Below are 15000 nucleotides of genomic sequence, written 5' to 3' on the forward strand. Positions count from 1 at the left end.
TATGCTCTGTGGGAGTCGTCTGCCAGCAAAGCCGTTGTACAAACCAGCGTCAAGGTACTTTTCTCAAGATAGAAACTATGTTAAACGCCTTATAAGCGGTAACCAAAAGGTTATTGGTGGTAACTCTGTGATGAATGTTCAATGAACTTACTCAGTTTCCTGGGGAGGAGAAGGGATGGCATCACTCGTTACAGCCTTCTTAGCTGCGTTAGCATTTGTATTTAATTAATTTTTCTTCTCGTTATATTTATTTATTAGGGTTTCAAAGAAAAAGTTCGATCCTTTGGCAGAGTTTTCTAGACTGGCCGGGAAACTTAAAGACAAAGTTATGAATCCAAACAAAGGTAAGAAGTGGATCATGTATCAAATATCAAACCGGATCCCCTTTCATTGTGATCACATAAAAATGAAAGAATTGTTTCCTATGTCTCCATGTTTACTGTTTCGCTCGCTCTCAGGCAGCTACCTCATTGCGTTGTTACTGTAAATAAATCAAGGAGAAATTGTTCACATGTTAATTTGACGGAATTTTTTCACGAACAGATGATTCGCCGTTCGAGGATGACCCGTTTGATATTCCGGACACACCTCCGGTGAGTAAGATTATCCTTTTCCTTGGTTTTTTTATTTAAGAGTTAGTTCCCGGCCTTCGTAGCCTTCGTCAGTCTTTCGTTTTCCTATTCGGTGCCTCGTGGCGTATTCGTAGCAGTCCATAGTCGTTCGTCAGTCATTCTTAGTCCTTCGCTATCACTTCGTAGACTATTCGTCTTGACGAAGGACTAACGCTTGGAGCGTCAGTTTTAGCAAATGTTCTGTTATGACGGGCGATTTATGGTGTGAAGTCGTTTGAGACCCTGCGGTCAGTTCAAGACGTTCACGTTATGGGTAGCGAGGGAAATGGATTCATTTCTCAACGGCTGAAACTCAAGAGTTCGGTTTAGGTTGAAGAGAATGAAGTTTCCCAACAGAACTCTTCTGTTGAAATGCACCAATTCCCTGGAATAGTCATGGAAGCCCGCGAAAATGACAGCGGACGCTACCTATTGTTTTCAACCGTGTCAATCTAGTTGATTGTCTTGTCCAATAGAATGAAAGATTGAAGTGATCCTTGCACTTAATTGGACAATTTAAGCAATTGTCCTTTACAGACACCTGAAAAATTCATTCGGCTTCGACGGGATTCGAACCCATGACCTCAGCGATGCCGGTGCAATGCTCTACCAACTGAGCTGTGAAGCCACGCTTCTTTCGTCTATAACCCACACTTCAAATACATGTTTCTTTCCTTGTTCAATAGCATATACCACCAAAGGCCAAAGCTTCGTGCGGCCTTACTTTGTATTTTTACTCATGAAAAATATGAGCTCAGAGAGCGGTTTTCAATTGAGTGTCAAAAGTAATTAGCGAATTGCTTTCGTTTATGATTACTTCACTCAGTGATTGGTTCAAAGTTATCGCGCCACTTTTTCAACCAATCAGAAGTGAGACCAAAACCAATCGTGGCTCGCGCGTGCACATTTTCCCGCGCTTTGTGTCGGCTACGTGTAGTTACTTCGAGTATTGATTGGTTTACTGGATTGTCTCTGTCCTTTTTGATTGGCCAAAGTAATTACTTTGGTTTTGGTTTTACGATACTCAATTGAAACTCGCTCTGGTAATTATAATTTTTTTTACGATAGGAATACGACGTTGAAAGCGAAGGAGAGGAAGAGGAATTAGAAGAAGAGGAGTTACGTGACCTTAGCATGTGGAAGATAACCATTCCTCACGTTATCATGGAAACAAAACAGGTTCGGTGTTGACAACGCTTTTGCGCATTTTAGTTGCCCCGTAACCTGGCTTCTGAATGATAGTGAGCCTCCCTGAGATCTAGTGTGCGTGGCAAGTGTTCCCGAACAGACGAAGACTTTTCCCACGTTGTAAGAGCGCCAAACTTGACGCGAGAGTCTGCCTCGTGACCCAGTTTTCGCTTTCTACCAACGCAGGCTCAGGATACCTTGATTTCATACATGCAGCCCCTATTCCAGAATGGTATTTTTATTGAAACTTATTTGTAATAATTCAATACGACAAAGACGTCAACAGTTTTGAGAACGACACGAAACAAGAAGTCAATGGACAATAACAAACGCTCTTCACGCGGACGAATAAGTGCGTTAAATTTCTTTGACGTTATTGAGAACGACGTCAACTGATTAAATTGGAGGTTAATTGGAGGACGTAAGCATCCGACGATGAACTTTCAATTTGCTCTACAATTAAGCTCACCTTCCATACCAACTTGTTTCCTGGAGTGCTGGTAGACACTTTCTTTGCCGAAGAACGAGGAAAAATCGAAGGATTATTTCAATAAAAAGGGGTATATTTCTAGGCGACGTTCACAAAACCGTTTCTATCGGTCTTGCGTAAGCTCTATAAAACAAATGGTGCCCCATTTCCTCGCTAGGAACATTCACTTGTGGTTTTTGTGATTGGTCGGAATAATTTCCAGGGACTATAAATTAATAATCAATTGCCTCATTTTGTAACTAAAAAGGTCGTTGTTAAAAGGAACTGCCTAAGTAATTAAAACAAGTAAAGCACCTTCTTTCGGTTATTTTTTTCTTCTTTATAGAAATGTATGTTCATCATATCAGTGGATAGAAAGGACGTGACGGAAGGTAAAATCTTTCATTTGAAGTTTGCTACGTGTGACCTTTGGAAGTGTGCTGCAATCAGTTAAATGGAGTTGCTAGACTCGTCCACTTATGTCCAGGAGTGCACGTAATTAGCCCGGGGGGGGGGGGGGGGTAATTAGATGCCTGCCCAATATATGCTCAACTATAATAGGTAAAGTCGTTCCCGTCGGAAGATTGAAAATCGGGGAAGATACAGTCAGCTGAGACAACATTGACGAAACATTTAACAGAAGATGCATGATGACACAGTTCCAAGCTAAGATGGACAGCATCGCGGCTGTAATGAGTCGCTAGACAATTTGAGGGCCTGGAGCCTTGCTGCAAAGGAAAGAAAGGAAAGGAAAGGAACTTTATTTAAGGGTCTAGTCGTTCTAACGCTGGAGCGCTAATTGGGGACACTGTAAACTGAAATGAACAATGAAAGTAAATCAAGTCAAATGTTGGTTTTTGAGGAGAGGGAAAACCGGAGTACCCGGAGAAAACCTCTCGGTGCAGAGGAACAACAACAACAAACTCAACCCACATATGACGCCGAGTCCGGGAATCGAACCCGGGCCACATTGGTGGGAGGCGAGTGCTCTCACCACTGCGCCATCCCTGCACTCCAAACTAAAGACACTGCAATGTACAGAAAGGTTTAGGGTTATTTTTCAGCTACTCTTCAGAGAAAAACACTCAAGGTGTCGGTCTTGTGTTCTGTTGATTCAAAGCCACTTGTCCATCTCTTAGATCGACTGATGTATTGACGAGATCCTAAATTCACCTGTTTAATAATAGTCCAGTATCAAATTTTTAATGATGCATTCCAATATTGTTCAAAATTTCGTTTTTGGAAATTTAGTTTGTTAAACTTTACAACTAATAAGAAACGTGGCCTCCATATCCTAAAGATATTGCAGTGTCGCCGTGATTTAGCTTTGTCTTTATCTTTTAAGTGTACTTATGAATAATACGAAGGCTAGTTTAAATTACTAACTCGATGTCGTTTTTCGATCTTTACAGCATCTAGATGGGACGTTGCACGGTAAGATTCTCGCTTTTCATTTGCGCGCGAAGAGGAATGCAAAGTCCCACTTGTGGATCCTCGTCAGTCAAATCCATCACCTATTTTCACGGAATGTTTTTCTCAGACCAATTTACTACTGTATGCGATCAATTTTGTACATTGAAAGCTGACGTTTCCAACGATAGCCCTTCGCTAGCCCTTTGTCAGAGCGTTAGGGTTAGGGTTAGGGTTAGGGTTAGGCCTACTCAGATCTCCTGCCGGCTTCGTATACAAATAACCTGGATACACAGGAGCTCACAATTAGGAGATTCAATGTGATATGATTTCTGCAACCAACACGATTGTGGACGCGGTTATTTTTTGGTGTTATAGGCCGTTAACGTCCAAAAGTGGCTTAAGGACAAAAAGCAATTTAATCGTAATGCATGTGCGACCCTTTTCTCCAAAGTAGAGGTATTTCCCTGCGTAAGTGTTGCTGCATGCTTTTTGCGCATTTTTCTGCTTTTTTGACTGTTTCACCTTTGTTTTTAGGAGATACAAAGAGTTCTTCGTTCTTCAGAGCAAGTTAAAGGAATTTCACGGTAGGATCATTATGTTGTTATTAAAAAGAGTTTTTTTTGCAGGAAAATATCTTCGAAAGAGTTAACTTCGAAAAATGTAGGTCAAGAGATTGATTGAGAGAATTAAATGGCGGGTTTGTATTTGGGAAAAAAACCCATTTAATTTTGGAACGCGTTATATATTAAAGCCAATTATTGGAACTGTACATTCAATGCAACAACTTAACAGTGTAAAGAAACCGCAAATAATCCAGATAAAGAGTTCGTTGGAACAGGATCGGTGTGATTTCATGCTCATAGGCAAATTTTAACGGTATCAGAGGTTGTAAAGAGCTGTATGGTATCTAGGTTACGTTGGATCAGTATTGAGACAGCTTTAATAGCTTTCTCTCCATCTTATGACGCTCACTTTGTTACTATACACCTTATTCCAAAATGGCCGCCATTTTAGTATACTTTTGGCCTCGATCAAGGTAAAATATTCTTTTGAATTTTGCGTTTGAAAGCGAGGCCAAAAGGGCCAATTTGCAAGGAAGCAAACTTGAAAATACTAAAATGGCGGCCATTTTGGAATAAGGTGTATAGTAACAAAGTGGGCGTCATACTTGGGTTAAGTTTCCTGGTTCTTTTCTATTCTCTTCGTCATCATCATCATCAATCTCATCATTACTGTTTTGAATTACACACTTCGTGTATATACTGCCTAAAACTAAAACAAGAAGACATTAGGTTTTTTGAGAATCTATTGCAACTACAACACAGTGGGCCTTTTGCAAGTTAGTGCTCATATGGTACAAACTCCGCCATACTGGAACGCAAATTGTGCACTGGGAGATCTAAAACAAAGCAAGTTTATCTACCTTTTCTTTGTTTTAGATTTGCCAGGGGGCAATTTGCCTTCCATGTCATCACTAACCTGCAAATGGCTCATTGTTCATCTCCTTTTCTAGGTGAGATCGATGACTCGCTTCTCCCAGCCAAACGCAATTCTTCAAGATCTCTCACGCAGAAGAGCACTTCCAATTACTTTGAGGCCTGCCGCGTACAATTTGAGAAATATTTGCAGGTAGTAAAGATTAAAGACGTTGCAACGCACAGCATCACATGCCGTCAATATAATTTGCCGTCCTTTAATTTTGTTTTTTAGTATTTATGCTCCAACCCACTGCTCAAAGGAAGTGCGTTGCTTTTTAACTTTTTTTCGCCTGACAAAGAATTCAGTCAAATGTTTGGTCCGGAAAAAGTCGGTGATATAGCAGGTAAGGCTACTGGGACACGTTTTAAATACTATTTCTTGTGCAGGAACTTTTGGTCCTCAATGGAAACTGCGAAAAGAGATGTAAATTTGATAACTTCTGGTCATAAAATAATTAGGATAGTACGCGCAATCTCATTGGTCAATAGCTGTGTTTAGCTGAGAGTATGTAAACACGGCTTGGACATCACCCGAATTTTGATTGGTCGTGTGTTGTCAGACGCGCGTTTTGATTGGCTGTTACGAAATATAAGCGTGTATCCAGAAAATCTCTTTCAATCAAAAAGTAAAAAAACCCCAGCATTTTCCTTCATTTGTCGAATTATTTGTGAGAAATATTTTATGAAAGCAACTGAGGACTTTTTTTTCGTGTTTACGTAGCCTCATCGAAACACTCGGGGAGATGGAAGAATTCTCGACTGCGCCGAGGGTTTTCATAACTGTCTCGAATTCTCCCAACTCCCCCTCGTGTTTAGATGAGCCTGTGTTAACACGGAAAAAGTCCTCTATTGGTTACTTTTAGTCTGACTAATATTATACCACTTAAATATTTTGGTCCTTTTGTTTAGTCAAAATTGAAATAAATACACTGTTAAGGAGATCTCATCTGAAAAGTATTGCCGGAAAACTGACCTTCTGTCTCAATTGCGCAAAATGCGGGCTCTGCAGTAAGTGAAATCTCGACCCCAGAGCTCTTTTCTTTTGCGAATGACTGATAGAGAGGAGAGCTCTGGGGAACCCTGAAACAAAGTGTCTTCTCATTGGTTTTCGTGAAGAATATTGAAAAACGTCTATGATTGGTGTATTCATGTTAGCACGAGGAGTGAACAAGTTCCGTAAGGTTCAAATAGCCAATTTTTGGCTATAAGAACCCTACGGCGCATGTTCTCCTATGTAGAGTTTCCCAGAGCCTCGGGTCACGCGCAGACATAAGATCCGAGGCTCTGATGACGAGAATGCAATTAGTCAGTATGAAAAATACCATAATACTCTTTTTTTTTTGTCCCTCCAAAATTTTGCACAAGCATTGTTTCCACTTTCTCTTGGGACCATTCTACGTCTCAAGGGTAAATAAAAACAATGGTATTTTTGATATTGGCTAATAAGTGTAGAAAACCGTATGAACGCGAGTGCATTTCGTGATATATATGGGCACCAGTGATGTTTTCAGAACTACGACCGACCATTAATCACCAAATGTACGAGCAAGTTCATATTTTTTATTTATTACTCAACAAAATTTTCATCGCTGTGCTTCCATGGCAACTTTCGTATTGCACTTTATTACCTATTTATGCATTCGTTATTGACCAATCAGAAACGCGATATTCTGATGACTCTATTATAATAAGTAATTATATTATTTCGCTGCTTTTAAATTTTTTTTAACAGGTTTGTTATAGTTGATACCTAAGAACTGAAATAGGCCTAGTTTTTAGATTTAAAATTACCCAAGTACTCTACTACCAGGCAGGTCAAAAAATTGACGTTTTGAGTTTCGCCCTACGTCAAAGCGAATCTAATTACCGTGCTTCACTTACTGACTGCGGACGTAACGCCACATTTTATTTTTAAGGTCATAGTTTGTCCATAGGTTTCTATGTAAAAGATATATTTGGAGAGAGATTGTGGGAGCAGAATATGCTTCTTTCCTTACTCTACATGTTGTCACATAGGGAAGAAAATCAAGTCCATGACAACTATACTCAAGAAAGAGGTTAGGAAGATTCATATTTATCTTTTCTTCCCTCTTAAGGAATGAGTTTTATGGCTTGATAGTAGCCCTGGTATCATGTAACAATTCAGCTTATGGTTTCCAAGGATACTTTTGTGGCTTCCAAGTGATTATGAGTTCACGTGAATGAGTTGTCATATCTCGCATTTTTTTCAGTGTAGTATGTCAAATTCTGCGCCTAAAATTGTCCAATTAACGTTTCTTTTCAGAGAGGACAGAACCTTGATTCTTTTCTACAGGCGTTTTTGTCCTCTACAGTGGAACCAACAAAACGAAAACCTCTTCCCAAGTACGTAATAATCATTGTTTTCAGCACATTTGAGTATATTCGTATAGAAAAATTAAATTGAATAATAAGTGGCTTACTAATTGAAAGTATTTTTTTTTCGCTTTTGCAGGGGCCTCCTAGAACAATCAAAGCGCACTGAGGTGTTTCAGATATCTTTAACGTTTTTGAACATTAATTGTCGTTTCCTTTCTTCCATGGCAACCTGATAACTGGTTGTTATCTGTAAATGAATTTTACCCCTTATCTTTGTTTCTTGTTCTTAGGAGGGGCTTTATCCCATAAGAAGGAAAAGCTCGTAAGTACTTGGGTATTTTAGTTGAAATTGCTACTATGATAAAAATCACTTCCTTTTTTCTTCAGATTTTGAAAGTGTGATTGCTTAACACTTGATTGGCAACATTTTGAGCTTTGATTTTTATACAAAGGTTGTATACTTTGAGTGTAAGTTTTGGATTTCACGGTCCGCCATTACTCACGTTCCAAACTGATCGATTGGACCTCAGAGGGTTGGATCTAGAGAAAAGTGGCGTCATTTACTCGCTAGCCTAAAATTTCAACGTGTAAACGCAGCTTATTATATACGCAAAACACGAGTTTAAGAGTCTGAAAGCCCGTAACTCCCGTGCTGTATTTTAATTCAGCCGCATACACACGCATTACATTCTTAAACTATTGAGTCTTTGACGTCGTTTTCTCCTCGATCCAGCTCTCTCAAGATTTTAAAGTTAGTACCGGCGGACCATTAAATTGGAAAATTCCAGCGAAAATAAACAGGTGTCTTTCTTAAATCAAGACTTAAAACTTGGGTCACTTACTGTTTGAACGTATAGTTTTGAACGAATCCAAAGAATAAAGAAAAATTGATATTTTTACTCATTGTAGCACTTTTTAAAACGTTTATTTTATAGTGTTGAACTTCTTCAAGAAAAAAAAAATTCCACTAATTTTTTGGTGATTAGACGTGCTAAAGTACAATAATTTTCAGTTCAGTTTTTTGGGTTTGTCACATGATGTGGTCACATCTCTACTGTGTACTTCTAGGCACTATCAGACGACGAGGCTGACTGCTTAAGGACGTTCGCGCCCAAAATGCGTGACATGCGCGAAAAAATACGCAGTAGCAATGGGCGCGAACGCCCTTAAGTGTCACTTGTAAACCAGGATTGCTCATCTGTAATTTTTGTTGCACCAATCCCAGTGGTTGAAAACCAACCAATCGCAGCTTAGCATGTTGCCTTATAGGTGACGCATAACTTGGTAGTTAAAAGTAGGAAGACGGTAATCTACAGTAGAAGTAATCACAACGTACGCAAACGAAAGATGTCTGTTTACTATGGCAAACGCTTCATTTTGTGCAAATTTACTGCATTCCAGCTCGGTCTGTATTATCCCATCATTTTTTACTTTTTTTCTTGTTAGGAATAACACACGTTTCAAAGCAGAAGGTAAGACTGTGGATTGCAGAGTGGATTGTTTTGTTGACTTTTGTGAGGCATATTGTATAGCCTCCTTCGCAGCCGTTTTTAGGCTCGGTTCGTCCCTCCCGCGAAGGAGGCTACGTATTGTACCGACCTTCTCTGTCATGGCTTTCTCACCGATGTTTTTGCTCGTTGAATTGTTCATGCGTACGTATTTCATGATAATTTGCAGCATCAGGCAAACCTCAGTTGGAAGTGACCGGTGCAACGGACTATATTCTTTTTCTTGGTAGGTAACAGTTCTTAGTGATGATAAAAGCGACGGACGGAAGAATGCCATACCTACTATAAATTCGGGCAATTGTAATCACTTCGTGATTGTCTCTTCTTTGATTTGGCAAATTGTGTCAGTTATCAAAGAATGAAACTGCTATGAACGTTGTAACAGTGACGTTAACTGTATAACGAGTTTGGTCAACTTTAGACTCGCTTTTCTGCAAAGGTCAGGTTACTTAGCCCGTAGCTGTATACCAGGGAGCTCTCTTAACCTGTTTTTTTGTTTTGGTATTGTAATCAGCTTATTGTTTTAAGTGTAAGTCATTGTTTTAATTGTTTAGTCTTTTGTTTTTGGTTAGGGTAGGGAGCCAATCACATTATACGTTACGAGAACCGCTATATAACCCTTTTGCTTTGTTGTAGCTCATCGTCTATTCAAAGTGCCGTCCTTCCTGTACAGTTTATTAGTGTGTGGAAAAGTGGCTTTTCAGCATACACTGGATACCTACGCAGACAGGTACTGTGACACAAACATTTGTTTCATCAAATGAGTCGACAAATGTCAGATTACCTGAGTGAGAGGATTGAGTGGCTAACGTTCCAAGCGTAGTTCTTCATTCGGGGACCGCGGAAAGGGAGGGGCTGGGGTGGGGGTGTGTGTGCGGTGTTGTTTTCTCCTAAACCTCTACCCCCTCCCCTCACACTTTCGTGATCTATACCAAAACCCAAACGCCAAACCAAAACGCGAACACCCCGTTTAAATGGTACAAAATCGAAGTTCAAGGCTTACTCCATCCGCAGCTAGCTCAAGCCGCGGCTTATCCTGGCGTAGGGGTTTTGGGCTGTGCTTATCTTGGCCGCGGCTTACCTTGGACGTGAAAGTGTTCGTATATGTCTGCTCGCGGCTTGCTCAAGCCGTGAACGGCTCCTACGCATGCACTTGTTTTGTTATTATAGCCCAGACCTTTTGCGCACGTCCATTCGCCTGATAAAAATGGCGAGCGCGAGCAACGAATCACGTATTTCTAAAGAAAAAGATTCAGCGAAAAAGCGAATGTGGAGTGCACAGGAAGAAACAGCTTCTCACTATTTGTAGTGGTATTGAAATTGCTAAAGAAGTTGATAATTGCGTCACTTCAGCCAGTGTAAGTTCTGCAGCACACCGCAAGTGTTCGTTTACGACTTCACTGGATCGATACTGGATTACATGTTAAACTTTAGTTTAAATTTTTTCTTCGCTTGTTTGCTTACTCGAGCCATTTTATCTCGTGATGCCTCAATGGAGCGTTGCGTGACACGAGACTTGTCGGACCGTTGCGTGACGAACCAAGTAGGAGATTGTTTTGCGCTGACGCGTTTTTCTTTTTATTTCAGATACCTAGCTCATAAAGTGGATTTGTTAACGAGTGAACATCGGGTCGTTATTATTATTCATCTCCTTAGAGGTAGGTTATTCCAAAATAACTTGGGAAGAAGATTTTGAGAGAATTTGTTTTGGAATTGAAACGTTCCTATACCTTTCTTCTGTCTCTTCTCAGACGCCATTTTCTTTGATCAAGATCCTCCAAGGTAAATTCTTATGTTTTTTCTGGTTTGTTTTACATATATTAAAGGTTTTAGTTTAACTGTAACTGTACTGATTAATAAGTTAGGTAGCACGGAGCATTTTAAAAAAGAAGGTAATTGGTGTATTTCCAGCATTTGATTTGGTTTAACCGATCAAAATGCAACCTGTCAATGGAGCACCCACAAAATAGTGGCTTTCTAATAAACGGGGTAAAAATACTTAGAATGCAATTAAAATTCACTCAATTGACAAACAGTTTGGTTAAATCGCTCAAACTTCACTGAGTCAGTTTGAATAACGGTAAGTGGTTACATAGCAGTCACATGACTGGAGAGCGCCTTCCATCCACCCCCCCCCCCCCCCCCCACCAACAGTGCACGTGTTAGTTGTGGTTACACACACCTTGGGTTTGGGGCCTTCCGGAGGGTAAATGGCTTGGGTTTGGTTCATCTCAGGTTTCATGTTACCCTCACTTGGGGATGCGGTTACACAGTAAGACTCCCCTCAGAGTAAAGTAATAGGGTATAATTAATATAATTAGGGATCCTCGTGTATTAGCTACGTTCTGCTTTATGATTGGGGCCAATCAACCTCAGGGAACAGATAAACCGTACTTTTCAGTTTAGGAACTGTCATGGGAAGTTCTTTTGTTCTTGTTGATGTATCCGTGGAAATAACCCTAGGGCAGTTTCGGTCTAGGGAAAGCGGTTACACATATAAACGTCTTTGCTCGTGGGGAAACGCTATTTACCCATGGTTAAAAGGGCTTAGCCCAATTTAATCTGTGTTGTGAGTTAACTGAGACTTGATAAAGATGTAGAATATTAGAAAAAGTACAACGCTTCTCAGAACATGACCGGGCGCCATTACCATCTTATGCAATTTTGCCAAAAATATGCACAAGTCGCACAATTTGCGGGTGACTAGCTGTAAGGCATACACAATTTTAAAAGCCTTCTAAGAAATTTACTCCTACTTCCTTATCCCAAATAGTGTGATTGCTCCAACAAAAAAGAACCAATATGCTAATGCCGGTAAAAAATCATTACTTTTGGAAGCGTCAAATTCCATCAGTCTGTTTGATCTTTGTGTTCCGTGTTCTTGGTTATTTTTTTTCAATAGTGATTTTAAGATTGAAAACCAGTACGACCACAAGTACGAGTTTTCAGTCGTAAACATGCGCATTGGGTTCGGAAATCAAGTTCTATGCGCATGCTCAGAACGACTAACTCCGCGCTCTCTTAGTCTTTTGTGCCATAATGTAAAGACCGCTGATCTCCACAGAACGGACACGCAAAAGTTGGAGAGGAGAGAGCAGACGCTGAAAGAAATGCTAGATTTCATACCAGACCCGGCCGTGCGCGTTATGGGTACTGACCGACACAAAGCAGGAATCACTTCATTGTTTGAACTTCTACAGCAACCAAGGTTAAATAAGCAGGTTGGTTTTTTATTCTATTTGTTCTTCACCTCAGCTGTTCTATTTCTTAGCACCCCACCCTTTGTTTGTGGATTTATGTCGCAAACTCCTTTCTTTTGGTTTAGCTACCTACTCACCCTCCCCCCCTCCCCCTGCACCATTTTTCCATTACAGGAGTATCATCTTTATTATAACGTTTAGAGCGAATTTCAATCGAGTGTTGTAAAACCAAAACCAAAGTAATTGCCTTGGCCAATCAAAAAGGACGGAGACAATCCAATAAACCAATCAAAACTCGAAGTAATTACACGTAGCCGACACAAAGCGCGGGAAAACGTGCACGCGCGAGCCACGATTGGTTTCGGTTTCACCTCTGATTGGTTGAAAAAGTGGCGCGAAAACTTTGAACCAATCACTGAGTGAAGTAATGAAAAACCAAAGCAATTCGCTAATTACTTTGAAAATCGCTCTAAACGTTTCAATTACTCAGTTCTTGGTTGACCTTTTTTCTAATCTTTTAGCTGACATATGTTTTACTTGATTGCGTGATGGGAGAGATTTTTCCGGAACTGAAGGAGGTATTTTTAAAATCGTAAATGGTTTGAACCCAAGAGTCGTATCATAATTAAGTAAAGTACGATCGTCTGGGTGAGTGTAGTCCTGAGAAGGACTGTTTGAGATGATATTGACTGACGTCATCTGCAGAGTCAAATGATTTGTGTAACGTCAGTAGATACTATAAAAACTCCAGTCACTGGTCAAGTTATTCGTCTCCAATAACATCACGAATAAGTTGACCAATGACGTCTACGACCGGAGTTTTGATAGTATCTACTGACATTACACAAATCACTTGACTCTGAAGATGACCGGCCCCAGACCTAGAACTTACCTTATTTTTAACATCCAGGCTTGAACGGGCCCGTTCTAGCGGCGTGGATTTTTTCCAGGCTTTCTTCGAAACTGTTGGGACATTGTGTTGTGTTCTTGGGCAAGACACTTTACTCTCACGGTGCCTCTCTCCACTTAGGTGTATAAATGGGTACCGACGAAAATGCCGGGGGTAACCCTGCGATGGACTAGCATCCCATCCAGGAGGGAGTAGAAATACTCCTAGTCGCTTCATGCTACGGAAACCGGAGTTAAGTGCTGGCCTGGTGGGCCTTCTAGGCTCGTAGCGGACTTTACCTTTTTTTTTTTAGTAGGTGCTAGTAAGAATGAAAGGAACCAAGGTTTTACACGTTAACAAGTTGAACTGATCCGAGAGATTTAGCCACATCGTGAAACGGCAAACGCTGACTGCGACTTGTCATAAAACCATTTATAATCTCGAGTCCCTTGTCTTCTTCCTTCTTTCTCTCTTTTGAGAAGTTGTAGATAACTGGAGAGAAACTAAACAGGCTAAAATCTAACAAGTTTCTTTGATTTTTTGGGAAAATTCAAATTTTAGCCCGTTTTCAGTGAACGTGATGCTACATCTTAATATAGTCCTTGCGTCGTCAGATCCCCAAAGTTGTTCTAAACGAAGGATACAGTTATTGTCGTTGTTTTTCAGTTTTTAAAGGGTCGTTTCTTTGTTTTCAGAGCGAGCTTTTCCCGGCAGACGATCTTTCAAGTCACTCGTGACGGCTCAGAAACAACTCGGTGTCCCAGCAAACACAAACACGGGTTGATCGGAGTGTCGAGATAAAAATTGTCTAAGGAATATGGAGAAATATATTTTTCAAACTCGTGTACAAATGTAATGATAAGAAAATGCTTCCACAGAGCGAAATCTTTCTAACGTGTAACTCCAAAGTTTCACGACAAATAAATTATTTTTGTAAAGATTATTCAGTGAAATAAAGCCGGTGAAAAGTCGTCTGTTTTAGTTCTGGCAAAGATAATTATTTCAAGGCCCTCTTTCTTCTATTTTCTTTCATGTTAACATAGACCTCTTCATTCGTACTTGCTGGGCCGAGAGACCTCTGCCCTGTGACGAAACTCGCGTTTACGCAACCACCCTTCAGCCTGAAAGAATTATTCGACCGATAATCATCTTTCCCCTGAATGGTTGAAGTGGTTAATACTGAATCAAATAGTCCATTTTACAGTTGTGTGCTTTGCTCAGTTAACGGGCTTATGAATGAAAGTGAGGCTGATAGGTACCTCACTACTTTTCTTATGTAAATTATTACTGATTAGCATGACAAGAACATCATTAACATAAGAAAAGGCGGGAGGTCTGCATCATAACAAGGTCAACACCAGCCTCACTTTCATGTAGAGGCCAGGTAACTAAGCACACAACTGCAAAGAGGTCTATTGTGGTGATTGTGGTGGATATTTAATACGTTTGCGCATTCATAAAACACGGTTTGATCCATCGAGCGCTTCAGGACGCTTCAACACAAAATCTCAACCTGAATACCAAAACTCGTATCCCTACTTTGGAGTCATTTTTAAGCATGTGTTTTTTCTCGTTTAATAATTTATGCACGTGCGACGAAACGACCACTGTCATTCCGATTAGACCTTGCTAATTAGGGACTTAACTGATTAGAGTGTAATGTAAAGTGCTGGTTTTCTACCCCATATGAACCATGTGAGCGTTCTAATCAGTTAAGTCTGTTGAAATATAAGTGCTACACGGCCAACGTTTGTAAAAATGTAACCCTTCCTTGTACGTGCTAATTAGGTATTGTTGTGTTCGCTTTGTTCTTTTGTTTCATGGACATTATTTATTTCGGATCCGGTATATGAAAGACCAGCCGGTCTCCTCGATTTAGTGTTTTTGCTACTTGTCGTCTTCCCTCT

At 40.3% G+C, this 15000-nt stretch overlaps 1 protein-coding gene across 1 annotated transcript in view; it reads left to right on the forward strand.

Moving 5' to 3' along the window:
* LOC137970657 (sorting nexin-14-like) overlaps positions 1–14064 on the forward strand; it is a 41937-nt gene extending 27873 nt beyond the window's left edge. Inside the window, exons 19-39 of the mRNA XM_068817180.1 lie at positions 1–54; positions 259–344; positions 544–593; positions 1680–1790; positions 2615–2660; positions 3681–3702; positions 4216–4265; positions 5195–5310; positions 5392–5503; positions 7176–7216; positions 7444–7523; positions 7633–7663; positions 7787–7818; positions 8943–8968; positions 9174–9230; positions 9641–9734; positions 10592–10662; positions 10756–10786; positions 12069–12225; positions 12726–12782; positions 13789–14064. The exon at positions 1–54 is cut by the window's left edge and continues 8 nt beyond it. Coding sequence (XP_068673281.1) covers positions 1–54; positions 259–344; positions 544–593; positions 1680–1790; positions 2615–2660; positions 3681–3702; positions 4216–4265; positions 5195–5310; positions 5392–5503; positions 7176–7216; positions 7444–7523; positions 7633–7663; positions 7787–7818; positions 8943–8968; positions 9174–9230; positions 9641–9734; positions 10592–10662; positions 10756–10786; positions 12069–12225; positions 12726–12782; positions 13789–13830 — 1366 coding nt within the window. The 3' untranslated portion in view covers positions 13831–14064. The remainder of the gene's footprint in view (positions 55–258; positions 345–543; positions 594–1679; positions 1791–2614; positions 2661–3680; positions 3703–4215; positions 4266–5194; positions 5311–5391; positions 5504–7175; positions 7217–7443; positions 7524–7632; positions 7664–7786; positions 7819–8942; positions 8969–9173; positions 9231–9640; positions 9735–10591; positions 10663–10755; positions 10787–12068; positions 12226–12725; positions 12783–13788) is intronic.
* Positions 14065–15000: the final 936 nt, after the last annotated feature.

This window comes from Montipora foliosa, chromosome 9, assembly GCF_036669935.1.
Source record: "Montipora foliosa isolate CH-2021 chromosome 9, ASM3666993v2, whole genome shotgun sequence".
Classification (NCBI taxonomy): Eukaryota; Metazoa; Cnidaria; class Anthozoa; order Scleractinia; family Acroporidae; genus Montipora; species Montipora foliosa.